The 27,331-nt window shown below is 32.2% G+C and overlaps 1 protein-coding gene across 2 annotated transcripts in view; it reads left to right on the forward strand.

Annotated features, from left to right (window-relative positions):
- Positions 1–9,104: 9,104 nt before the first annotated feature.
- LOC142610197 (kinesin-like protein KIN-7K, chloroplastic) overlaps positions 9,105–27,331 on the forward strand; it is a 29,794-nt gene continuing 11,567 nt past the window's right edge. Inside the window, exons 1-16 of one of the 2 annotated variants that reach the window (XM_075781945.1) lie at positions 9,105–9,422; positions 10,226–10,490; positions 10,577–10,674; positions 11,431–11,520; positions 14,661–14,713; positions 17,425–17,490; positions 17,584–17,637; positions 17,808–17,867; positions 22,185–22,263; positions 22,865–22,932; positions 24,500–24,562; positions 24,720–24,824; positions 25,987–26,091; positions 26,234–26,341; positions 26,417–26,563; positions 26,954–27,136. In XM_075781945.1, coding sequence (XP_075638060.1) covers positions 10,243–10,490; positions 10,577–10,674; positions 11,431–11,520; positions 14,661–14,713; positions 17,425–17,490; positions 17,584–17,637; positions 17,808–17,867; positions 22,185–22,263; positions 22,865–22,932; positions 24,500–24,562; positions 24,720–24,824; positions 25,987–26,091; positions 26,234–26,341; positions 26,417–26,563; positions 26,954–27,136 — 1,527 coding nt within the window. In that variant the 5' untranslated portion in view covers positions 9,105–9,422; positions 10,226–10,242. Of the gene's footprint in view, positions 9,423–10,213; positions 10,491–10,576; positions 10,675–11,430; positions 11,521–14,660; positions 14,714–17,424; positions 17,491–17,583; positions 17,638–17,807; positions 17,868–22,184; positions 22,264–22,864; positions 22,933–24,499; positions 24,563–24,719; positions 24,825–25,986; positions 26,092–26,233; positions 26,342–26,416; positions 26,564–26,953; positions 27,137–27,331 lie in introns of both variants that reach the window. The other variant, XM_075781946.1, reaches the window with a different exon arrangement.

Raw genomic sequence — 27,331 nt, forward strand, 5'->3', positions numbered from 1 at the left:
TTGGGCTGTACTACTAGCTATCATTTTTTATTTTTTTAACTGAAAAAAAAAATCAAGTTCTATTCCAAAAAATTCTGATGATGTATATATTCACTCTATTCATTGGCAAAAGATAATAATTCCATAAGAACGACTTACGGTGTGTTTAGATTAGTGTTTTTCATTAATCTATTTAGTATTTTAGTTTATTTGGAGTTTTTAAAAACTTTATTAAAAAAAAAAGCTGTGATTTCTTAGATATTAAAATAGAACTAATTAATTGACCGAATCAAAATTTTAATTGAATTTTGCATGTCACGGATGCCTGGCTAAAGGTGGCGGCGGCTGGGTGTGTCCTCATAACTTAAAAAAAAACAAGTATTTTGTCATATAAAAGTAGCAGAGTGAGATATGGCAATGTGATTCTTATTAGTAAATTATTATAAGAAATGTTTATTAAAAACATAACTGGAATGTATGAAATACCTACTGGTGGAGAAGCTGGACGATGATTGCCACCTAAATAGCATGCTTTTCATATATGGTCACGGATGGTGATGGTGATGGATGTTAGGTCATTGACCAAGAAGAAACCTCTCTATATATCTCTCTCTCATCAAATATTATACATTTTGAGAGGGGTTGGGGGACTGAAATATTGAGAATCTTTTTTATGGGTCAAAGTATTGGTGAGGATGTTTGTTAAGCATGGTTAATTTTGTGACAGCAACTAATGAATTAGTGCGGAAAAGGGTTAATATTTTGAGACTAAATATATATTTTTTTGTTGTTGCAAGTATGTTACAAAGGGTTTCATTTATACTATAATGTTTAAAATTGAAAGAGATGTTTCAAGTTTCAACTCTAAACTGTTGCTTTAATACCCCTAATTATGTGATGCAAGTGCAGTTTCTCAACAACAACAAAAAAAAAAAAAAGTGATGCAAGTGCAACCTCATTAATAAAGGACGTTGAAGCAAAAATTCTAGAAAATAAGAGGAAAAAAAAATTGGGTCATCATATTAATCTCATCCCAATTAATAAGTAAGAAAGGTGGATAAACCCAAAAATAAATAAAAAGAGAATAGAAAGGAACGGAGATGCTTCTGGCTCATATTTCATATTTTTAGTTAGGCCTATACACTGATACACATGGTTTATTAGATTCCAAGTGATTGGAAAGAAAACAAAAAAACAAAAAACAAAAGGCAAAGTATCCGAGACAAAAGGAATCCTTTAGTTACAATGAGTGGTTGGTGGACAGCTTTCTCCTTCGGTGGGAGTAGAGTAGACAGAGCAATATGCTGAAAAGGTTACCTAGAAACCCATAAAGAACTCGAGAGAGAGACAGTATTTTGTGACCTCTCGCAGCATGGAACTTCAATTCTGTGGCAGTGAAGTCAAATCTTGAGACATTCCGTTTTAGATTGTTGTAGGAAATAAAGATCTAAATAGTTTTAGTTTTTTCAATGAATTACTTTAATTGAAAGGACATTTAATATTTGAAACTTTTTAAAAAGTAAAAAAATTACTTTGAACTTCTTAAACCAGTTTGGTAACTAAATTAGAAAAAAATAAATAGATGTAAAAAATGATAAATGAAGATATAATAAAAATACTTTGTACTTATTTTTTCCTAAACCTGTTTAATTCAATTAATTATCAATATATTAGTTTAATTATTATTGTTGTTGTTGTGATAAAATATAACTTACATAAGGTTCGTGTCATCTACTGTCGGCTCGGTTAAACAATAGTTGTATAGACAAACATATTTTGTACATAAAGATGACAAAATCGCTTTACCTCGCCTAACTTGGTCTATCTCGTAAGGGTCTAGAGTTGATACGTGCACTTATTACAACTCATTTCTTTGCCCTAACATTGAATTAGTGGCGTATTTTCAAGCCCATGTTTATGTTGGCAGACATGGTGGCATTCATGAGCTACATCTTGGGATGCTATTACTTGCTTCTTACTATCCTTAACAATACCTCAATATTTTTCTGCTTATAAAATTTTTAACTGAAACTTGTTGTCTCTCTTACGTACCCTAAATGATCCATAATTTGAAACCTTCATCATGGTCAATTTGTTTTTAATACTTTAATGTTCTTGCTATTTTATTCGACATATAAACACAAAAGCGATAATAATAATATTGTTGTTGTTATTACTTATTAGTGTTTTTACTCTTTTTTTTCTTTTTTCTTTTAAGAGAGGATATAATAGTAAGATTAGTATAAAATAATTCATTTTTATTTATTTTCGTAGTACTCCCAAACAAGGCCACTTAAGTTTTGTTTTGTTTTTTTTTTTTTCATTTTCTTTTCTTTTAAGGCATCCAAGCAAAATATTTTGGTCCCATTCCATTCCATTTATTTATTTTTGGATAAATAACCCAATTTAATAAGAGAAAAATGGATCTTAATACACAGGCGGTATTGTATGGGTTAAACAAAATCAAACTCTTAAAGTAAAAAGATCAATCAAATCTAATAGGGAAGAAAAGTAAAATGAGCCCAATGTGACATACAATCAAACAAAGATTTGAAAAATAGCAACTTTAAATCAAAGAATAGTCCATTCATGACATCACTCAAAACTTCAAGCATTTAGTTCCCACCAAATAAACCACAAAAAAATGAGGGATAACTTTCCAAATTTCTATATTTTGATAACGACCAGACCGATCTTACCAACAAGCTAACATATTCATAACACTTTTCCACATAACTCATTGAACTCCAATTAAGCTGAATACCATAGGCTACCACTCTCTAGCTTTAGGACAATAGAGAACTAAACAATCCTCAATCTCCTCACTACATTTGTCCATTTAACATCAATCTATCATGATAGCATGCCTCTTCTGTAAATTATCAATTGTTAGGATTTTCCTTAAAGCCACCGCGGTCTAGGAAAAGAAGTGACTCTAGTTGGCACCCTAGTCCTCCAAATACTTCTTTAAGGAAAAGTCATGGCATATTAAGGTCTGTTTGGATACCGTTTATTGCTGAAAATGGAAAATACTATAGCAAAATAATTTTTAAATGTGTGAATAATGTCGTGGAACCCAGTTTTAAAGTGATTTTTGCTAAAAAAAGTATTTTCGGGTCTTGCGAACAGTGCATGGGACCCACACAAAAACGCAGACGCTTTCCTTTTCAGTCGAATCCAAACGTGCACTTAGTAGAAATTAAAGAACGCTAATAACATCTAACCTCAAAGCCTTACCTTACCTAGCGTTCAACAGAGAATATCATCCCCATTCCCTCTCATTAGGTTTGTTTAAAGTAAATCCATAAAGGCAAACAAAGACTCCAACTCCAACTCTTAAATAGATATTGACAAATTCATATCCCAATGACGAATGCCATTACAAAACTTAATAAGATCCACTGCTAGAAGCTTCCCTAAGTAATGCAAAACAATTTCAGGTATGCCTCTATTAAATTACTAGTTCTCTACAAAACTTAAACTATTGAGATATGGTAAATTTAATCATTTAATCACATACTTTTAACACTCTCCCTCACGAGTGGGCCATAACTACCTTTAATTGGTGAGGCCTAACATGTGGGAATTTAAATGGAAGGTAGAATGGAGGAGACAAGGATCAAATTCAAGATTTTATACTCTAATATTATGTTAAATTACTGATTCTCTTAAAATTTTAGTGGTATCAGAGCAGGATATTTTAAGTTCAACTCCTGTCTTCACTCTACTTCCCATTTAAAATATTAAATTCCCACTCGTTGGGCCCCCACTTATTAAGGGGAAGTTTACACCTACAAGTGAGGGGAGTGCAAGAATTATGGTTAAGTAATTAAACTCACTATTTCCTAAAAATTTAAACTTTTGGGATAATCAGTAGTTTAACAGTCTCTTTCAATGCATGGTCGCTAGACCAAAAGTCATGCCAAAATTTAACTTTGGTTATACTAAAGATACCACAAAAAAGATGCCCACTCGAGTCTTATAACTTTTTATAAACTAATGCCATATAGGCCGTGCACAATATTGGTGCCCTGATTGCTTCATGCCTTCATGCACTCCCATACTGCACCTTCATTACCCTCCTCCATTGCATCTATAACTCTTTGTTTGTTTTGAAAAATGTTTTTCAAACGAGTCATTTTCAAAACATAATTTTTTGAAAACTATCTCATTATTTTATGTTTGGTAATATTTTTTGAAAAAAATTAGGACAAAGTTTAGTTACAAATTTGGTTGTAACCTAAGGCTACAACATTATTCAATATCTTTTTATTGGAGGTAAATTTTGACAAATCCATAGTTGGATTATATCTTCTTTTTACATCCTCCATGCTTGCAACATTTCTAAAAAATTAAAGATCAATATCTATGTCATCAATAAATTGTTTAAATTGTAAGTTTTTGTAGTGTAAAATTATGCATAAAATATAAGCATATAGATCATATGGTAAATAATATCTGATTGACACAAAATTTGACATGTGTATTATGAACATAAAGAACATGCAGTTCAATGATTAGATTTTTGAAATATGTAGTAATATTTATTTTATTGAATAATGTTGTAACTTTAGGCTAAAACCAATTTCGTAGCTAAATCTTGTCCAAAAAATTATATTATTTTCCTATATTTAGTAGTATTTTTTTATAAACAATATCATTTTCCTATATTTGATAGCGTCCTTAAAAATAAGATAGTGTTGTTTTCAATAGTTTTTATATTATCTCTCAATTTCATTTATTTTACATAGTATGATATAGAGTTATTTCCAGAATTTTTTTGCGAGAAAACAATCTTTTAAAAGTAAGTTATATTTTTAATAGGATTTCTCATTGACCAAATATAATTTTTCTTTGACATTTATTCTGATGCTACCAAACATTAAAAAAAAAATAAAAAAATTGTCTTTACAAAATATTTGTTATTGAAACAAACAAAGCATTTGTACCAAACCTCCACAATGACTTCACTAATGGAGCTTGATTAAATCACCTAAGATTTTGATGGTCAACCCCTCATTTTGAAGAGGTGCATAAATCACCTCAGAAACAACTTGAAGCAGCTTGGCCTTATTCATGCATGTCGGGAGCACTTATTACCCCTGCAGCAGCCTTATCCAGCAGCAGCTTTGTCTCAGCCAGACCCCTACTTCCTTCAACACCTGTCAATCACAAACTATACCCCTACCATCTCATGCAAAGCTGATTGTAAATTGTATCTGAGTTTGTTTTGAGTGTGGCCTATAAATAGTCACTTTGTATCATTGTAAAGGCAAAAATTAGCCCCCTTTAGAAATCCTTTCCTTATGACTTATGTAAAAAGTTTGTTCAATCTAATAATATCAGTCAACTTGTTATATCTAGTTCTCTGTTTTATTCCATGCTTTCAAGTAATTTTCTATATTTCTTCAGTGTTATATTTTCTTAACCAGTTTCCATAATCTTCTTACACCCTCTCTCTCTTTATATTCTATAATCTTCTTACACACTTTCTTATATATATATATATATATATATATATATATATATGGACTATTCGATTTTTACACTCAATAATCCAAATCTAATTCAATTTGGATTCTAATATAATTTTCCCTTGAGCTTTAATATATATAATCTAATAATATCAGTCAACTTGTTATATCTAGTTCTCTGTTTTATTCCATTTTTTCAAGTAATTTTCTATATTTCTTCAGCGTTATATTTTCTTAACCAGTTTCCATAATCTTCTTACACCCTCTGTCTTTCTTTATATTCCATAATCTTCTTACACACTCTCTCTTTAATATATATATATATATATATGGACTATTTGATTTTAAATTAAAATTCAATTAGAGTTCAATTTTGCGCCACGTGTTTATCTAATTTTTTAATTTGGTGAAAAATGAATTATTAAGTGTAAAAACTGAAAAGTCTAAATACAATATATAAATAAATAATGAGAAGCTATTACATATTTTGGAAATCCATGGTTTAAAATATGTGTAAGCCAATATTATATATAATTTCAACATCTTCTCAAAAAAATGTATGATTTGAATCGTGTATTTGTGATTGTTTTTAATTGTATAAGTGCATATGCACATGATTACACACTAGTAATTGTATAATGGAATTGGTAAACTTATTTTGATTTAGAAATTGCTCAGTTTAACAGTGGTCCAAGCGATTCTCAACATGAATTTTTTTTCACAATTTGTGGGTTTTAAAAATCAAATCGATAGTACCATTATACACCCTTAAAGTGATGATTACTCCACAAATACAAAGTTCTTACGGGGTGGGAGAACAATAATCAAAATTCAAGTCTCTAAAATGGAACTTCACATACACATACATTTAGATTATGCTAGAATATAATTTATATTTTGTATTTTAAAAAATCAAATCAATGGTTGGTTTATAATTAATCCATAGTTTTAAAAACAGATACAGCCAAAGAACTGATTTGTGCCACGATTTTTGGTTCAATTAGGTTTTTAATTTGTTTTTGATCATTTTTCAGTGATTTTACTAGTCTAGATTGGTGCCAGTTTTTGGTTGAACCGACTGGTTTGGTCAAAATTAAAAACAACGGATTAATTCCATCTGATCGACCAGTTCGGTCCAATAGTAAAAACCATGAGGACAATTATATTTCTTATATATTATATTTTTAAAATAAAAGTAGTCAATTAAAATAAAGAATACCCCATCCCCACTCACTTCAAAGTTCAAAATAGTAATGCAATCCCGATTACACGTTTGAGATGATGATGGATCTACTATATTCATGATGATTGATCCCACGTATACATAAAAGAATAAAGATAGAGCGTGACAGCCGTCAAAACCCGTTCGCATCATCCGTTATCAACTTCTTTACCGGGTCCAAAATCAACAGCCAGACGTTAAAGTAAATATCTGACCTTCGTACGTAGGATACTTTTTTTTTTTTTTTTCATCGCTGTCTCTTTCCCGTTTGCTTTTTCTAAAATCTGACCATGAATTTTCCTAAAAAATCATCCTATCCTAATGTGGACACGTAGCACACTCCTATTTGCCTTGCCCCTCTAGTTAGTGTCTTACCTCATCCCACGCAACTCCTGTGACTTTGTCCCCTCAGTATCACGACTCTGCAGTCTGCTTGCTCGTTAATTTTATTTTTTTCACAATAAATTTTACAATTATTTTATTATTTTTGAAAATTTTTACCCATCATCTAAATAGTTAAATTTATAGTTTTTTGTTTTTGAAAAATTTTACCCACCACTTCTTGGGCCTGTCTGACATATTAATAGTTGGCTGCAGTATATGAATCCTAGTGTCTGTTTTGAAAAATTTAACTATAAAATTAGTTGTATTTTTAGACTATAATTTTACTTAATATTTTTTATTGAAAATAAATTTTGATAAATTCACTATTAGATTATATATTCTTCTTATATCTTCTACGCTTACAAATTTTTTATAAAATTAAAAATCAATAATTATGTCATTAATAAATTGTTTAAATTATAAGTTTTAGTAATTTAAAATTATGCATAAATAATAAGCTTATAAATTATATAGTAAATAACATCTGATTGATACAAAATTTGACATGTGTATTAAATGCGTAAAGAATATGCAATTCGTCAGTTAGATTTTCAAAATATGTACTAATACTTATTTTATTAAATAAGGTTGTAGTCTTAAACTACAATTAATTTTGTAGCTAAATTTTGTCATTTGAGAAAAAGTTAGCTTATTTTGCTTTGGACAAGACTTAAGTACAGAACTTAGTACTATTTCTTAGGTTTTCTTTTTAAGATTTAGCCATGTGGATTTTTTTTAGGACAAAATTTAGTTACAAAATTAGTTATAGCCTTAAGTTATAAACTTACTTAATATCTATTTATTGGAGGCGAATTTTGACAAATCCACCATTGGATTACATTTTTTTCTTATATCCTCTATACTTGCAAAATTTCAAGAAAATTAAAAATCAATAGCTATGCTATCAATAGATTTTTTAAATTGTAAGTTTTTGTAATTTAAAATTATGCACAAAATATAAGCTTGTAGATCACATAGTAAATAATATATGATTGACACGAAATTTAAGATGTGTATTAAGAGTATAAAGAACATGTAATTCAACGGTTAGATTTTCAAAATATGTTGTAATATTTATTTTATTGAGTGAGTTTGTAGCCTTAAGCTACAATCAATTTTGTAGCTAAACTTTGTCCACTTTTTATTTTTATTTTTATTTTTATTTATTATCATGGGATGAAAGTGTATTTTTTAGTTAAGTAACCATATGACTGAATCTTAAGAGAGGAACCTAAGAAACAACACTTAAAGTACTGTACCTAAGTTTTGTCCTTTTACTTTTTAACTTTTTTTTCCCCCTAAAGTGGGTCTCATTGTTCCAAAAGTCAACTTTTAGTTTTTTATTTTTATATATATTTTCAGCAAAATGTTTTCAAGTTCAGAATAAGCCTTTTCCAAACAGACTCTTAGGACTTGCTTCACATGAACTTTTTTTTTAAATTTTTTATTTTTATTGAAAGCATGCTAAAATATGTACTAATGCTTATTTTATTGGATAAGGCTGTAATTTTAGGTTACAATTAATTTTGTAATTAAATTTTGTCATTTGAAAAAAAGTTAGCTTTTACTTTTGAGCTTATTTTTCCTCTTAAAGTGAGTCCTATTGCTTCAAAAGTCAACTTTTAATTTTATTTTATTATTATTTACTTTCAGCAAAATATTTCTTGTTTCAGTAAAATAAGAGGTTTTTAAATGGATTATGAATACTCGTTTCACATGAATTTATTTATTATTACTTTTTATTAAAACTATGCTACAATATATTTGCACCGGAATAAATTGTATGTAAACAGATGCTGATGGGTGTCCAATTGAACTACAAAACTACTGATGAGTGGTGCTGCAATAAAAATGAAATTTGTTGCAAAAAAAGAGCTGGGTACAGAGTATTTAGTATTTGCCTCAAAAAACAGAAAAAGTAAAAAGTAAAAGTAAAAGTAAAAGCGACCGTTGTGGGAAATTTTTTTACACATTCCCAACCTTTGGCTTTGAGGCAGCATCTTGTAGTAGTCATTGTTTATGTATGCGCTGTGCACTTTTCTGTAAATAATGTATGTATGCGCTTTCTAGTAAAGGTAGGATTGAAAATGCGGTTAGGCTTTGCCCTTTGATAAGAGGGCAGCACAGCATCGCATCGCTTCCAAGGCAAGCAAGAAAAGCGAACGCAGTTAAAAACAATTAAAATTTTGCCTCCTTTTCTTCCTAATCTCTCTCTTTCTGACTAATTAGCACACTCGCTTTGCTGACTCTTTTAGATCTGCTTCTCCAAGCTCGAAGAAGATCTCTGTATTCTATTTCTATAACATATATAAATACCTCACTCTCTCTACACCATTACGTAATGCTCGCTCCATTTATTTAAGGTAATCTTCATTTTTCTCTCTCTGTTTGGTTCCCGAGAAAGTGTAGGAGGAGAAAGAAAGAAAGTAAAAGGAAGTGGTTTCTGGATTTTTGTTTATTGTTGCTTGCATGTTTCAAACTCTCTGTTTACAAGCTTAACTATGGAATTACTTGTATCGAGCTCTGTTGAATGCAATTTTGGTCGTAATTTTAACACATCTTAGAAGAAGGTCTCTGTTTACAAGCTTAACTATGGAATTTCTTGTATCAAGCTCTGTTGAATGCAATTTTGGTCGTAATTTTAACATATCTTAAAAGAAGATATTATAGTTTGAATTTATTTTTTTTCCTGATTCAGACACCTTTTCTCCTTCTGGCTCTTGTTGTTTTCCTGCTTGATTCCAGAATTATTTTGCCTTTACTTTCTGTTTGGCTGCTGAGAAAAAATTGAGGAAAAAAGAATTTTAAATTTTGTGTTTTCAAATTTTTAATGGTCACAACTTCATAGGAAAAGGTCAACTCTGAGTTTTATATATATATATATATATATATATATATATATATATATATAATGTTTTCTCTTATTTGATTCTAAACACTGAAAACTTAAACTTTGAATAAAAAGGGTATGGATAAATTCTATACTATTGTTATCCTACATTTTCTTGGTAAACAAACAAGGAAGTAGCTGATGCTATATATATATATATATATATAATACATGATGAACTCAAACTTCAAAAATGATAATATTTGGAAGAACTGAAATTTGGGCCTGTTCCTGATTGAATTCAAATTTTTTTTTTTTTTGGAGTTCCGTTTAAAGGTTGACCTAAAGTGGCAATGGCCTCAAAACAAAAATCAAAATTGAAAAAATTGGGTTTGAGCAGCTCCAAAGCTGCTAATTCTCCTTCAACTTCAACTACGTCATCTTCGAAACAGTATCTGGATACATCTATTGATGGTCAGAGCTCTCCTGCATCTTCATCCGCTCGAAGTAAGCCTCAGTACTTCTACTCAGAGAGCTTACCTGTGGAGGGAGAGAGATCCAAAGAAAATGTCACAGTTACAGTTCGGTTTCGTCCACTAAGGTGCATTTCACTTTTCCAAACTGTATTTTATTGGTAATTTTCATTGATGAGTGCTTTAAGTTGATTTTGGTCTGTGTATGGACTAGTCAAAGGGAAATCCGTCAAGGAGAGGAAATTGCATGGTATGCAGATGGTGAAACTATTGTGCGGAGTGAGCATAACCCAACAATAGCTTATGCATATGGTAAAGTATCACATATTTTTTCTATTTATAGATTTTGTCCGGTGGGTGAAATTGATAACGTAAATTCCATTCTCTTAGGGTTTAATGTGTAGACATTTGAAAAAACTTAAATGATCCTTGATAATTTTATTGCCTCATATTTAACTTCAGAGACATCCAATGCGGATGAAATTATATAGACAAAAGAAAATACCAAAGAAATGCAATGCTGCATGTGGGAATAAGTAAACGTTTTAAACCTCCTTATGTCATGAAATTGTGAAATACATTTCCAATTTTTCTATTTCTTATTTTTACTCCAATCATAGTGGTGAACAGCTAAATAAAATGTGTAATTGTGAAAATTCTAGGATTTTTTGGTTTTGGATTAATCAGCTATAGCATTTTAAACTTTGCTTTGTAATATTACCTCCTACATAATGATTCAACAGTTTGAGTTTGAAGAACTGCAGCTTTTTGGGCTGACTTTGTTTCAAGTTTATATGTTGGAAAAAAACAATTATTTGTAGTCAGTCAAAAACATAATTTTATACTTATTTTCCTATCAGTATTTTAATAATTTAGTACAACATGTTCTCTAATTTAGTACAATAATTTAGTACAACTTTAAGGGACATTTTTTATTTAATAATTGTATGTGTATATTACTTATTATTATCTTTGGTCAATTATAATTATATAGTTCTTATTCAAGTTAATCCTTGATATAGTATTCTGTGTCTCAGTTCATGGGTTTTTTCTATTTCATGCTTCTAGATCGAGTCTTTGGCCCTACAACCACGACTCGTCATGTCTATGATGTTGCTGCACAGCATGTTATTAGTGGTGCTATGGAAGGCATCAATGGTAAATTGTTTAAATCCCTTGTAACTAATTTTTCATTATTTTGAGCTTGTCAAAAATGTTCTAATATTTTATCCTAAATGTTATCATCATTATTGTTGCTATTGTTTTCTCAGTAGTGTCGTGGAGTGAGCATGGCCTTTTTACAATTGTACAGACTGGCCTTCACAAATACAGTTTTGAACTAATACTAGAAGTCTAGAACCCAAAAGATATTACAACTATGTGGGGTTAGCTTTGTGAAATACTGAAATACCTTTGGAAGTATGATTTATCAATATATGGATTAATCCATTGTGAGCTATCAGCCTGATCTAGATGCGGTTTAAAATGTAGTTTTGATTATTTTGAGGTACCTTGGATAAGCAACTCACACATACAGCCATATTTCAATCATTTTCATTCATGGTTCTTTTCCAACTAAATGAAATGAACAATCAAACATATTTTTGTATTTATTTCGTTGGCTCTCCATTCTCAATAATATTATTGCTTGTTTGGCACAACTTATTTCCTAGCTTTTGAAAATGGATTGTTTTAAAAGGTTGTACCTAGAGAAAATGGGGTTTTGAAAAGCTTTGAAAAAGTACGGTTTCAAACCGTTGAAACAAATGGTTCTAAGTTGTGATATGAATTATAGATGAAAAATTGAAGATCCTTGTCAGTTGTATTGGTCATGATAATTTCCATCCCTAGAGATGGCGTGTCAAAATAGGATGAGGCAATTTTAAGTTTTTCGTAAGATTTATTGTTAAAGAGGATGTGTGATGTAGCCCTGGAAGATTGATTTGTCCATTCAAAGCATCCACATAAATACAAAGGAACTGCACTCCAAACAGCACCAGTACCGTGATGACCAAAGCTCCCCTTCCAACAAGCCAACACATCAATGTTACTTCGAGGCATAACCCACTGCACTCGAAATAAACTGAACCAGGGACCAAAGCTCATTAACATACTCACGATGGAGAAATAAATTATCAGCCGTCTCACCAGCTTTCTTGCACATATAACACCAGTCAAATACACATACCCTCCGGCTATGAAGATTATCAATCGTGAGGATCTTACCCAATGCAGCGGACCAAGTAAAAAAACTTAAAGAGGAACCTTAACTCTCCAAATTCTCTCCCAAGATAAAGCACCGTAAAAAGATTTTACATCATACAGACCACTCTTATTTGGCTACCAACACAACTGGTCTTCAACATCTCTTTTAATCTTAGTGGAATAGAGAAGGTCCAGAAACATGATCATCTCCTCCAACTCCCAATCATGCAAAGGTTGTATAAGGTGGATATCCCAAAACATGGAACCATCATGCCAACAAAAATAATTAGCCATCATATTCCCCTTGTCATGTGCAATGCTAAACATAGCAGGAAAGAGATCCTTTAGAACCCCAGTACTGCACCACCTATCAGGCAAAAAGCAAACATGGGTTCCTTTTCTGACTGAAAAATAAATAACTTGGTAAACCAATTCCAACCTGCTCGGATATGCTTCCATAAACAAACACCATACCCTCCTCTAACCTCCTTTGAACACCACCCACCTCAATCATAGACATATTTGCTTCCCACAACCTGCCTCCATAAAGTGTTGTTCTTAGTAGTAAAATGGCATAGCTGCTTACCCAATAGAGCATGGTTAAACTGCCCCATCTGCCTGATACCTAAACCTCCCTTAACATTATCTTCTACAACTCTACACCCTAAATGTACAAACCCTCCTAAACCTTAACCCACCACGAACACACATAGACAAATCCTCAATTTGTCCTACGTCAATTTGGTATCAGAGCCAAAATCCTACTACAAGTTCTTTGATGAATTTACTCCACCAGCTGCTTGCTGAAATTTCTCATTCAAGATGGTGGTCACCAATACGGAACTCAGTTCAAAGTTTTAAGCTTAGAAAAATTTGCAACAATTGACTGTAGCTTTGTAAGGATGTGTTCCTAGAAGCAAAGCTAAAAGATTTGTCTACCATGCATGACACTTTGGATAAGCTGGCAGTTGTTATTTTGGAAAAATATCATGATACAATGGCAGCTGATCAAGAACTCAGATATTCCTAGTTAGACCCAAGTTTTTTCCACCTTTGTTGGAAAACATTGCACTTGTTAGCAAGGTGAGTATAAGGCTAATCATGGAAAAGTCAAGACCAAGGAAGATATTGATGGTACTGCTATGGATCAATTTGAGAAGGATTATTATTTGAAATGCCTTCCAAGCATTTTTTTTATCATTCCAAACAAATTTTATGATATGGTGGAAAAGAAAAATTTGTTATCCTTAATGTTTCTAAGGTGATTGAAGAATTGGTACAAGGTTCAAGTTCAAAGGTTCTTATGCTTCAACACTTCAAAACTCAAGGCCGAGGTTTTCGCAGTTGGATCTCAGCATGCAAGAGTTGAACTGCTTCAACACTTCAAAACTCAGGGATTCTTGCTTCCCTACGAAGCTTTATTGTGTGCCTATTGGTTTTCATTTACTGAGGAAGGCTTATGGACCATGCTAATTTCAAGATGATTGTTGGTGCTTGTCTAATGCTCCTTGGTGAATGTAGCTGTGTTTTCTACATGTCAGAAGTAGAATATTAGAAGCTAATAGTTTGATACAAGGGTAAAAGCACGGACATTGAGTTTCTTTGACCATTTAAGTTTTTGTTGCATTGAGGGATCCACTAGTCTTCGGAAAATTATTCAAATTAGAGACTGACTTTATCCAATAATTGTTGATTCTTGATCTATGTAGTTTCCTTTTAAATTAGTCTTGTCTTGCATCTATTTTTTTAAAAAATGAGCCATGCTAATCCAAACTGCAGTGCTTGAGGACCTATGTGGCTGAACAATACATTGTTTGCTTCTGGGTACCTGTTGTGTTGTTGCTTAGGAACCCAAGGCTTTGCCTTGTCAACGCTGGACTACTACTACCTGCCAACGTTTTAACGTGGGTGTTAGGGGGTCTGTTTAGGTAGGGTGACAAGTTGAGCACTCCAATCAAAATTATTAGGAGTTGCGTTAAAAGCTAATGGATCAATACTGTTCTGGTTGGCATTTTTGTTGTTATCTACATTGTTGCTGTTGTGTAGCATACACTACAGTTTAATTGTTTACTATGTTCTCTTTTTTATCGCAGGTACAATTTTTGCTTATGGGGTGACAAGCAGTGGGAAAACCCACACCATGCATGTGAGATGATATATTTGTGCCCCTCCTTCCTTAGCACATTTTATATCTGAAATGCATTTGAAAATTTGTATTTCTTAAAGTGTTGATAATTGCAAGTGCTATTCAATGATATGCTGCTAGGTTAGACAATGTTGACTTGGTGCACTGTTATTCTTATTGTAGAACTGATTCACGACCTTCTCTATATAACACAAGAGTGAAAGTTGACTCCTCAATAGCTTTAGCTTGTCATGTTGAAATGCTCTGTGATTTATTAATGTTCATATAGAGTGGTGTTTGTGTAGAAAATCCAAAATATCTTGTGATTACTTTATTAACCTTTGAAATTGCTATTCTATCATTCTCTGTGCAAGGCATTTCTAGCATTACCTACATTTCTAATTCTTCTTATATATCATATGATATTGCTGACAAGAAATTACTTATGGCTATTACCTTGATACTTCTAAAGACACCCATGCACACAATTGGCTAAACAACAAAGTTCTAATTTTCTTTTGGAAAAAAGAAAAAGAAAAATGGCCATTACCCTTTCTTGATCTCTTCCACATTGGCAACCCCACATTGACGTATTGGCTATCATCTTGATGCTTCCAAACATAACCATATGCATGGTGTGAACTGGACAGTTTAATTTCTTCCAGTTTTTCACATTATATTCTGTATGACATTGGTGATGGGTCAAGGGTGAAGTTTTGGCAAGACCGATGGTGTGGGGAGACATCTCTTGCAGTCACCTATCCTGAATTGTTTAGATTTTGCCGAGATAAAGCAAGTGTGGTGGAGCTTATGAAGTCCACTAATGGAGTCCTTTTCTAGGATGTTAGTTTCTTTCGAGGTGTTCATGCTCGAGAATTAGAGGCTGTGTCGAGCTTAAGCAAGTGTGGTGGAGCTTATGAAGTCCACTAATGGAGTCCTTTTCTGGGATGTCAGTTTCTTTAGAGGTGTTCATGCTTGAGAATTAGAGGCTGTGTCGAGCTTTATGGATACCATATATGGCGCTACAATAAAGGGGTTTGGTAAGGATAAGCTGTGTTTGAAACCGAATAGAAATAAGGGCTTCATGTTTAATAATTATTATTGTCTTCTAGTGGGCTCTAATGATTGTTGTTGTCCATGGAAAAGTATTTGGAAACAGAAGATCCCTTTTCGAGTGGCATTTTTTGTTTGGACCGCTGCCTTAGAGAAATGCTTGACGATTGACAATTTACATAAAAGAAAGGTTTAGATATTGGATTGGTGTTATATGTGCAAGAGTAATGGTGAATCGGTTGACCATTTATTTCTTCGTTGTCCTGTTGCTATGGATTTCTGGTTTATGGTTTTTGGTTTATTTGGAGTAAGCTGGGTTATGCTGCAGTCTATTGTGGGGCTCCTAGCTTGCTGGCAAGGCAGACTTGGTTGTCATTCAAATAGTCATATATGGTTAATTGTTCTCCATTGCTTAATGTGGTTTCTTTGGAGGGAAAATAATAGTAGGTGTTTTAAAGATAATGAGAGATCCATACCAGACCTCAAGCTTTTTTCTTTAGAACTTTATTAGATTGGTTGGCTACTTTATGAAACCAATCATTCTCTTCCTTTCTTGATTCTTGTAATTTTTGTTGACCCCCTGTACACTCCCTGTGTAATAGGGTGTCCCTTTTTTTATATCAATAAAACTTATTACTTATAAAAAAAAAAAAAATTGTCTGAAAAGATAAGTAGATACAATATGAGATTCTAGCATCATTGTCGTTGGGGCGCCTTCATGTCAGGGTATTACAAGTTTTATTTTGCCATTAATTATACCCAATCAAGGTCAACCTAAATATTGAATTTGACTTCTGGAGTAATAATTCTTGTTCTCAAGTAGTAAAGTAGTAAAGTTATATGGCTATTTATTTATTTTTGATTGGTAAGTTAAACACATACGCAATGGGTCTTAAACCCACAACCTCACCTTTCACCTAAAATAAGATTATTTTTTAGTTTCCCATTTAAAAATGTCAATAATTTTGGGCATGTGTCTCTGGAAGGATATAAGTTCCAGTATGTATGTAAATAAAGTTGACATTGGAGGAAAGAAAAATCCGTGATCTCATATTCTCCTAGATAATGAGCTCATGTTGCTTTTAGGCCTTGGATTTAAGTGTGTTTAGTACCTCTATGTGCGTATCTAAAGAATGTTAGCTAATTTCATGCCTCATGATTTTAGCCATTATAAATTTTTAATACCATTTGCTAAGAATTTCTATTTTATCCATATACAAAGGTTAGTTGGTGATTCCCTCCCCTTGTTCTTTAGTTCTCTCCCTGTTTGTAGTTAAGTTCTTTGTTCTTTGTTTTTTTTTGTTTTGTTTTGTTTTGTTTTTTTTTTTTTTTCTCTTCCTTGTAATTTTTTGGACTGCTTTGTGCTCATTTTGCATAAGGTAGCCTTTTCTATATACATCTTTCTTACTTATCCCAAAAAAAAAAAAAAAATTCAAATACATACCAAACTCCATACTTCTGCATGTCCATGTTGCATATGCATTTAGAAATTGTGAACAACATGCTTTTCTTGATCAAGTTGCCCATCCTTTTGTTAAAACCTTTTAATTTGTGTTTGTTGCGCATTAACATGTATTCGCTGTATTGTGGTAGAATATATTAATAAGGAAAAATGAAGCAATGAGTTTCGATTTACAAATTTTATTTGTATGCTAATATGGTATATATACCACTTGCAGGGTGATCAGAGGTCCCCTGGAATTATACCACTGGCTGTGAAGGATGCTTTTAGCATTATCCAAGAGGTACTATGAAGGGGATATAGCCTCTCTGTAACTTCCACCTATACAGTTTATTATTACAGAAACTAAAGATTCTGACATGTATATATGCCCTAGACTCCAAACCGAGAGTTTCTTCTTCGGGTGTCGTACTTGGAGATCTATAATGAGGTGAGTGTCTTGACAATTTTTTTTTTTCTAGATTAAATGGTCCTTGTTATTCATAAAATCTAGCTTGAATTATACTTATCTAAGATGCATATGTTTGATATACTTTAGCTTGGATTCTGCTTTTATTTTTCCAGTGACTTCACTATCCTTTAAGGTTTCTTTTATTTCAGGTTGTTAACGACTTGTTGAACCCAGCAGGGCAGAATTTAAGAATTAGAGAGGATGCTCAGGTACTTGTTAGTCATATTCTAATCCATTTTCTTGATGGTGTCTCCTTTGCTGATAACACTCATCAAGTAAAAGTGGTTATTGTCATTTTTTTAATTGCTTCTATTGCTTAACTAATGTAGCAAAACAATGCTTGATAAAATTCATCTCTCATTGTAAAATAGAGATGGAAACCACATGATATTTTTCATCTTCAGCTTTAGGTACTGCTATAAAGTAGTATGGACAAAACATTGTTACCATAATATGTTACTCTTTTATGTTGCAACATGGATGCCTTAACACTTGCCGGGGTCTTGTGGTAGGTGTACATAGATAAAAACTTGTATGGTTGTCCCTTGTCATAGCCATCCTTTCTTTGTTTCTCTTTTGGTGTTAAACCGCTGAACTGTTTTGCATCCATTAATCTAAGGGAAAGGAAAACGAGAGACTTGAATTTAATCAAGTGTATATAAGATGAAGATCAAAGAGTGTTAGTAAAGGAAGAGGAGATCAAGAGAGATAGAAGAGTTGTTTTGATAAAGTTTTTAATGAAAGCCATACAAGAAATTGGAGCAAATTGAGCAATCCAACAGAGTATAGAAACTGCAGGTTAGTTTGAAGAATTAGGATGACAGAGGTAAACAATGCTTTGAGGAGGAAAATGTAAAAAATTGTGGGACATGATGAAATTCCCATTGGATATTGGAAGTACTTGGGTGAAGTGGGTGTAGGGTGGTTTTTTATAAGATCTTCAATATTAACAAAATGCCGAGCGAATGGGGTAAAATAACTTTAATTCATAAATACAAGAACTAAGGAGACATTCAAAAATATACAAAAAACTGTTGAATTAAGCTTATGAGTCGTTTACTTTGGGAGGGAGTGATTGAAGATGGTAAACAACAATACTGAAGAATCAATTTAGTTTATGCTAGTGCAGCCTACCAGGAAAGCTCTTTTCTAACATAAATTTCTCATGGGTAAATAGAGAAGCCCATAAAATCTCCATGTGATTTTATTAACCTAGAGAAACAGTACAAATGTACAATAAATACCTAGAAAGGTTATATGGTGAGTTATAAAAAAGAAAGGAGTTCAATCTAAAGTATATTGAGGTGATTTAGGATATTTATGCTGGAGATATAAGTAGGGTGTGAACAAGTGGAAGCATCAAAAGTGAGTTTCCTATCACAATTAGTTTGAATCAACATTAAGTCCATATCTCTTTGCATTGGTTATGGATGAGTTTACTAGATTGGTTGAAGATGAATTCACTTGGTGTATGTTTTTTGTAGACAATATAGTTTTAGTGGATGAAACTAGACATCAAGTCAACACCAAGATTTGGACGGATGCTTTTGAATGTAAAGGCTATAGGTTAAGTAAGACTAAAATAGAGAATATGGAGTGTAAGTTTAGTAAAAATATTAACAAAGACGAACTAGTTGTACAGCAATGGAAGATTAATTTGTTACTACTTCATAAATTCATTTGTTCAAGACTTATTTTATGGGGCTCACGCATGAAGTCCAATTGAAGTGAGAATTGTATGGTTTAAAGGTATTATTATGTGTCTTAGGGTCATTTGGATTTTTATTTAATAAGTTATGGTCGATTTTATATTCAAGGAAATTTTTTTAAATTTCTGAAATTCTTACGAATTAAGGGTACTTTGGTCGTTTATTTGAGTCTAGAATATTCTAAGAGATCCTAAATATCTTAGGTTTTATTTTCTTTGAGTCCAATTAAGTCTTTCATTCAGTTTTTAATTTTTTAGTTAGGCTAAGAATCCTAATACTACTAGTACAAGAAAGTGTCCTTATATATAATTGGGCCCAATGTATGCAAAGAGGAGATGGAGTTGATTGATGAAAATATTTGAGTATTTTGAGCATTGAAGCAGTTGGCCTTTGTACTTTATGTGTTCTGTTCTTCCTTTCTCCTCTCTTTCTTGTGGTACTGTTCATGGGTATTTCCTACAGCCCTTAGACACCATAAAATTCTCTCATTTCCTTCATCCTTGCAACTCCATTTAAGCCATTTATTTTACCTATCAAAATGCTAAAACCCCACATACAAGTACCAAATAGCAATGAAAAACTGATCAAACCACCTTTGAATTCCTCTCACAATCTCATAACCCTTTCTTCAATAGTTTCTAAACCATAGATCCACAAATATTCTTAACCCTAAATCCACCACAAGCACACGTAAACAAATTCCCTAATTTGTCCAATGTCAATTTTGTGTCAAAACCAATCCTACTACAAGTTCTTTGCCAATATCTTCTTTCACCAATTGCTTGACAAAATTTCTCATCCAAGATAGTGGTGACAAACGCAGAATTTTAGTTCAATTCTGAGGCTCTTTCTCAAGATTACAAAGCAGAAAAGAAGATTTTGAACTAGTAGAAGCATAGCTAGATGATTTGTCTACTATGTGAGATACTTTGAATAGGCTGAAAATAGCTATCTTGGCAAAATATCCTGCTAAAATGGCAGCTGATCAAGAACTTAAATATTCTAAATTAGACCTAAGTTTTTCTCCATCCTTGTTTGCAAACATTGCACCCTTTACCTCTTCAAAACTAATGGATGCAGCCCTGCCAAATTGCTGCCATAACACAGCCTCAATTGGGTGTTGGTTCAACGCGTTAAAGTATTACATTTTAAGAGATGATTCAATCTTACAATTCCTTACATGTCTGCTTTCAAGAACAGCCAAATGTTTTTGTTAGAAATATGTGGTTAAATGATTAAATGTACCATATCCCAATAGCTTAAGCTTTTGGGACAATTTAATATGGTATCAGAGCATGAGATCTTGGGTTCGATTCTTGTCTCCTCTACTCTACCTCCCATTTAAATTTCCACGTGTTGCGCCTCACCTATTAAAAGATAGTTTCGGCCCACACATGAGGAGGAGTGTTAGAAATACGTGGTTAAGTGATTAAATTTACCATATCGCAATAGCTTAAACTTTTGGGACAATCGGTAATTTAACAGTTTTAATCTCAATAGGATGTCTATAGAGTCAAATTTGCTATTTTAGTTGAAAGGAACATTACATTTGCAAGAATTTCTTTATAAGATATAGAAAGCTTACTTGAGATGCTTCCCTTACTCTGAGCTCGGTTTTTTTTTTTTTTGGTGGTAAAATGGGTTTGTTATTCTTAGTGATGCAGACATGTGTTCTATGTCACTTAGTGATTGACAAAATCCAATAGTTGTACAAAGTCAAGTGTGACACTGGGGATAAGTTGGTTGCAGCAGGAAGTCAGGAACCAACAAGGTTTTTGGCTTGGGGTGCATTGTACATTTTAATAGGTCATGGTAATTCTGTTAGTTAAGATGACCTCAGCTTAGGGTGTTAGGATCAATTGGGTGCTACATGGTCATTTTCTTCTTGAGAAGTTGCTAATACGAATTAGGTCACCTGTACATATGCTTATTTTGTCAGTTCTACAATTTATTAGTCATGTGAGTATTATGGAATTGAATGTTTTGAAACGGCATTCATGCTAAGTGTAATTTCTAATTGGAGCTTAAGGTTGCCTCTGGTCAACAGGAAAGTTATAGATTTCTAGGGTTCTAAAATAATTAATTGGGCATTTTACTTGGGCAATCAACTCAAAGAAAGATTTTTCAGCTAGAAATTTATTAACCTACATTAGTATTCAGTTTTATTTTTATTTTTAATTTTTATCTGCATAAGAACAATTCTTCTCTGCTTCTCTTATATTAACTCACCTTGCTGCCAAGCATAGCAACTGTTTCACCATCAGAGGGACTACAGTATAATTTTGTTTGGCAATTTCATTGCACAATCAAAGATACAACACATGCTCTTCTTTCTAACTCTTTTATATGCTGGAGCCTTGTTTTTTTTTTTTATTTGATAAGTAATAAGTTTAATTGATATCAAAAAAGGATCACCCTAGTACACAGGGAGTGTACAAGGGGTCAACAACTCAAAGACAAAAATTACAAAAATCAACGAAATAAAAATAAGAAGGGAATGATTGGTTTTGCATAGCAACCAACCAATCCAATAAAGTGTTAAAGAAAAATGACTTGAGGTCTGGTATGGATCTCTCAATATCCTCAAAACACCTACTATTTCTCTCCCTCCAAAGACACCACATTAAGCAATGGGGTACAATTAAGCAAATAAAACCATTTCGATGACGACCAAACCTGCCTTACCAACACTCTAAGAGCCCGGGTGAAATTCAAAAAAATTGTTTAGGGTTCTTTATATGGCTAGCTGTTTTGTCTAAAACTTAGTGTCCTAAATGTTAAGAGCTGGTGTTATTATTATTTTTTTGTTGGTTGTAGGGTACCTTTGTTGAAGGAATAAAAGAAGAAGTTGTATTATCACCTGCTCACGCACTTTCCCTTATAGCGGCTGGAGAAGGTACAAATGTGATGTTATGGTGTTTTTATTTTTATTTTTATTATTTTTTAATAATACAATAAAGTCAAAAGAAAATAGGGTCTTTAAAACTAGAGTTGGATAATATATATATTTTGATAAGTAGAGCTGTATAATTTATTGGGAAAAGTTAACGGATGCTCGGAGAGATTTGGTTTAGAAAATATTAGTAACTTTTTATGGGAAAATAATAAGTAATTGATTTTTTTGATAGCTTTTTATATTTATCATGAAAGTGGTATCAAAACTTTCCTAAAATAGTCCATTGACAAATGCCCTAAGGGCAACCCGTTAATTAGACCCTAATTTATTTATGATATGTTATAAAAGAATATTTTATAGTAGCAAAAAAATGAATGAATATATTATTGTCACATGTGAACTCATGCTTTAGAATACTTCCATTGCCAAAAGACAAAAATAGTATTATATATTATGATTATGTTACAGTTGTTTGCGAAATTGAAATTTTAAGATTGCCTGTCTTGTCAATTTTGAGTCTTGTCCCACTCTGTATCCCTTTTTTGTTACCATTTGAAATTCTTTTCATGATTTTTGATATGATTTAAATTGTTAATGGCAGAGCACAGACATGTGGGTTCCACAAATTTTAATTTACTCAGCAGCAGGAGTCATACAATATTCACTCTGGTATTTTTTCACTATCTTAAGACCTATCTATCTATCTATCTATCTATCTATCTATATATATATATATATATATATTCACTATCTTAGAGGAAGCATAATGTCCTTTAGTTGACTGTTGCATTTCAATATTTCAGTACTGTTTCTTATAGGTCATTCTTACTTTTTTCTTGGCTTTTATATTAGATTGAATTTTCACACTTTCTTGATGCAGAAAACACAAACAAACTTTTCAAACATGCACACACACTCATAAACTCAATCACAACACAAAAACCCACACACACCCTCACTCACACTCTTGCATGGAGAGCAGAAACAGAGGAATGATTATAATTATAAATGTGAAATTGTCTATCATGCATATGGTCTACCAATTTACTGGCCTTTAGATGATGCAGCTATCTATTTTTTGATGTAGTTGTACTCTATGGTGTGTTTAGTCTTAGTTGAAAGGCCTTGACCTTGCTATCTGGGTAAAAAATGAGCTTTTTAATTATTTTTTATTTCTTAGTTATTGAGATTTGGTCCTGGAACACTTTCTTTATCCATATGTACCTCCAAAAATGGAAAACGGGGGGACTTGTAGTTGTAATGCTCTCTCTTTAGGTAACTAAACTCTTAAGACTAACCCAAAAAGGAAAAAAAACTTTACTCTTAAGACAATATTCATATCATTTTTCTATGAAAGTTTAAATTCAATTGTTCTTATCCAAGTTATGATTGAGATCCTTGATCACCTCTAAGCTAACCTCTTTGCTTCCTTTACTGATTTGTAGCCCCTTTAAGTTCCTCATTTGATCCTATTATTATCAGTTTATATCATAATTACATCACCAGGTTTCCCCTAATGGTGGTTATTCTTGTTTCTTAGATTTCTTGAAGTACCTCCTCTACAGTTTTTGGCTTGATCAGCTGAATAATTCTAAATTCCTATTCCATCAGTCTTTTATCTGAGATATATATATATACTGGTAGCATTGTATCATTAGATTGTTTTTGTTATTCTCCTTTTGGATTCTACACCTTATTCATACTTACTTTTAATAGCAATGCCACTAACATATGTTTTGTGGTTGAGATTTTTCTTCTGACTTTTTCATTAGTGCATGTTATTTGTTTAACCCTTCTAGTGAGGAGGTGCTCATATGACTTTTGGTTTTTTATTTTATTATTATTTTTTTATTACAATTATCATAAGAGATGTACCTCCCTCATTTGAAGCATGAGATACTCTTATACATCAGACATGGCATCCGTTTTATATTATTTTTTTTGCATACAAACCAACTCATTTTCCAGTGATCATACACTTGTTTACATATTCAGTTTTGGTTTTTATACTCTCTAACTTAATATTTGTTAATATCCACTTGGATGTCACTAAGTGAGTGTTGTCCTCCGAATGTTTGTATTTTTTGATTTATTGTATTGCTGAATCCTCCATAGGAGCAGTTGAGTAAATTGCCTGTATACTTGAACTGCTATCCTGTCTTGTAGTAGAATCTTTATTTTTATTTAATACAATTCATTCTATTTATAAAAAAAATCTTTTACTACTTGTAAACAGACAATAGAGAGCAGCCCATGTGGTGCAAATCATGAAGGGGAAGCTGTAAACCTGTCACAACTGGTAATTATTCAACATTACTTAAACTACTTATTTCATATTCATGTTTCTGTAGGAATATATTCAACCTCCTTTAGTTCGACATTTTACTCTAAAAAATGATTTTGTAGTGTTGTATTGCAAATGTATGTAACTTCTTTATATTTACTTATATCTGCAGAACCTCATCGATCTGGCAGGTTCAGAGAGCTCAAAAGCTGAAACCACTGGTGTGAGACGAAAAGAAGGATCCTATATTAATAAGAGCCTCCTTACTCTTGGAACAGTGAGGCTTCAAACATTGTGTTGGTCAAGCATTATTGGAATTCAGAATGCTATGCATTTGCTTATAATTTTGTTATCATTATCATAAATATTGGTTTGAATATTTTTTCTTTGATTATCTTCTATATGAACTATAATGAAAGTTTGCAATTGAATTTACATAAACATAGTCTTGAAAAAATAGACTATTTTTTGGTCATAACTAATTTCTGAAAATATGAGACTTATTTGATTAATTCTTAAAATATAGCTTGTGGGACTTTATGGATTCATTGTACTCTTCATTTTTAGGGAAACTTTTTGGTATATAGCCTGTATACTTGAATTGCTCTCTTTGTATCATTGTATAATGTTTCTTTAATATAATTACTTTTACTTATCCACACAAAAATTTATCAATGCTTGGAACTTTAATATTTTTAAGAGGAAAGATTCGCTTGAGAATGTCAATTACTCTGCTGTGTGAAATTGCAAAATCCTTTACAATCAGCCTACTTTTTAAATTTTGCAATAGTATTGAAATTAATAAGGAAAAATTATAATATTTTTTAGCTTCTGTTGTCCTTTAAAACTGTATAAATGTTAGTAAATGTTATTCAAAGATGCTATTGAGCTAATTCCTTCAGACGTTTAAAAGTTGTTTTGTTTTACAATTAACCAAGAAATAGGTCTTCAGTTCCAGTCTTATATTGGAATCACTTAAGGAAGAGCTTAGCAATACATCTTGGATGCCAAATTTTAATGCTTTGGATTGCAAACCCATTGCACAAAACAAGTCTATTTCTCTTTTTATTTGCTCCCACAAACCCAGACAATAATCTTGATTGGTGAGTTTTACCTGGGTCAAATGCTGTTTAAAAAGATATATAGAGAATGGAACTGATCCCTTGTCCTCTCTTTCTCATTTACACACATTGACACAAAAGATGCAATCTCTCTTTTCTTATTTGATTCTTGTCGTGTTTCTGTTTTTCTTACCAAATTATTTTAGTAAATTCTTATCTGATAATGTCTGAAATATCTTTTCTTGCTGTAATATCTATTTTTACTTCCTTCTTTTTTGTTCAATTTTGTAGTTTTTTTTATTGGTCCTTTTTGTACTTTCCCTCCGAATTATGTAGTGTATCCTTATCTGGAAATTCGATGATTTGTGGTTGTCATAGGTTATATCCAAGTTAACAGATGGAAGGGCTACTCATGTACCATACAGAGACTCTAAATTGACTAGACTTCTTCAGTCTTCACTAAGTGGTCATGGACGTGTATCTGTAAGGCTTCTCATATATATATATATAGACAATCCATACATCTGGGTATACGTTTAATATATAAATTTGACCGCTTATTTCCTCAATATACAAATACTACTTGCAAATTAGAATTTTAATATTTGTTGTCTGGAAATTGCAGCTTATTTGTACTGTCACTCCTTCGTCAAGCAGTTCAGAAGAGACACATAATACATTGAAGTTTGCACACCGTGCGAAACACATTGAAATCCAAGCAGCACAAAATAAGGTTTGTTTTATAAATTCATGTGTTTTTCAGTGTCTCTTCTTTGGCAAGTATAAGACCTAATATCTTAACCTGCAGATTATTGATGAGAAATCGCTTATCAAAAAATACCAAAATGAGATTCGTTCTTTAAAGGAAGAATTGGAGCATTTGAAGAGGGGGATTGTTACAGTTCCTCAACTGAAAGATATTGGACAAGATGACCTTGTTCTCTTAAAACAAAAGGTAGAGTTGTACCATGGAGTTTATTTGGGGGGTAATTCTAGGGCTTGAGCCTTTTCTTTGTCCCTTATATACTTGAATCTTTTACTTTGATGTTTGATCTCACTGCTAGTTTTGATTTGCATACATTGCTGACTCCATTATCTGTAGTTTAATGTTAATTGAGGTTAGTCCATGTGTGTGCACGGATGCGTGCATTCGTGCATTATTTGTCTCGCTTTGTAGACGTTCTATGATTGAAGAAAGCACCATCATTCATGTACCTGAACAAGAATAAATAAAAATATGATAGTGGACAGTTTTGTTTAGTTCTACTGGCAAATTTACCATCACTAAACAGGACATTTTAAATGACCTGAACCATTTCTTTTTGGTGTGATGTGGTGTATAAAGCTAGAAGATGGTCAAGTCAAGCTGCAATCAAGATTGGAACAAGAAGAAGAAGCAAAAGCTGCTTTATTGAGCAGAATTCAACGGTTGACAAAATTAATTTTGGTCTCCACAAAATCGTCGCAATCATCAAGATTTCCTCATCGACCTGGTCCTAGAAGAAGACATTCTTTTGGGGAAGAGGAGGTATGACTGACTTCTCCCAAACGTTTTTAAACCCCCCTATTTTTTCTTCTTTTTCTGATAGGTATCAGGCCTCTGTCTTTGATAACCTTAATACGTCTCACAATTTGGCATTCAGCTTGATAGTTGCCATTCTTTCTATCTTGTTCATTTATTTTGTATTTTCAATTCTATTTGATCTGATAGTAATTTTTTTTT

This window comes from Castanea sativa, chromosome 9 (assembly GCF_040712315.1).
Source record: "Castanea sativa cultivar Marrone di Chiusa Pesio chromosome 9, ASM4071231v1".
In the NCBI taxonomy this organism is placed as follows: domain Eukaryota; kingdom Viridiplantae; phylum Streptophyta; class Magnoliopsida; order Fagales; family Fagaceae; genus Castanea; species Castanea sativa.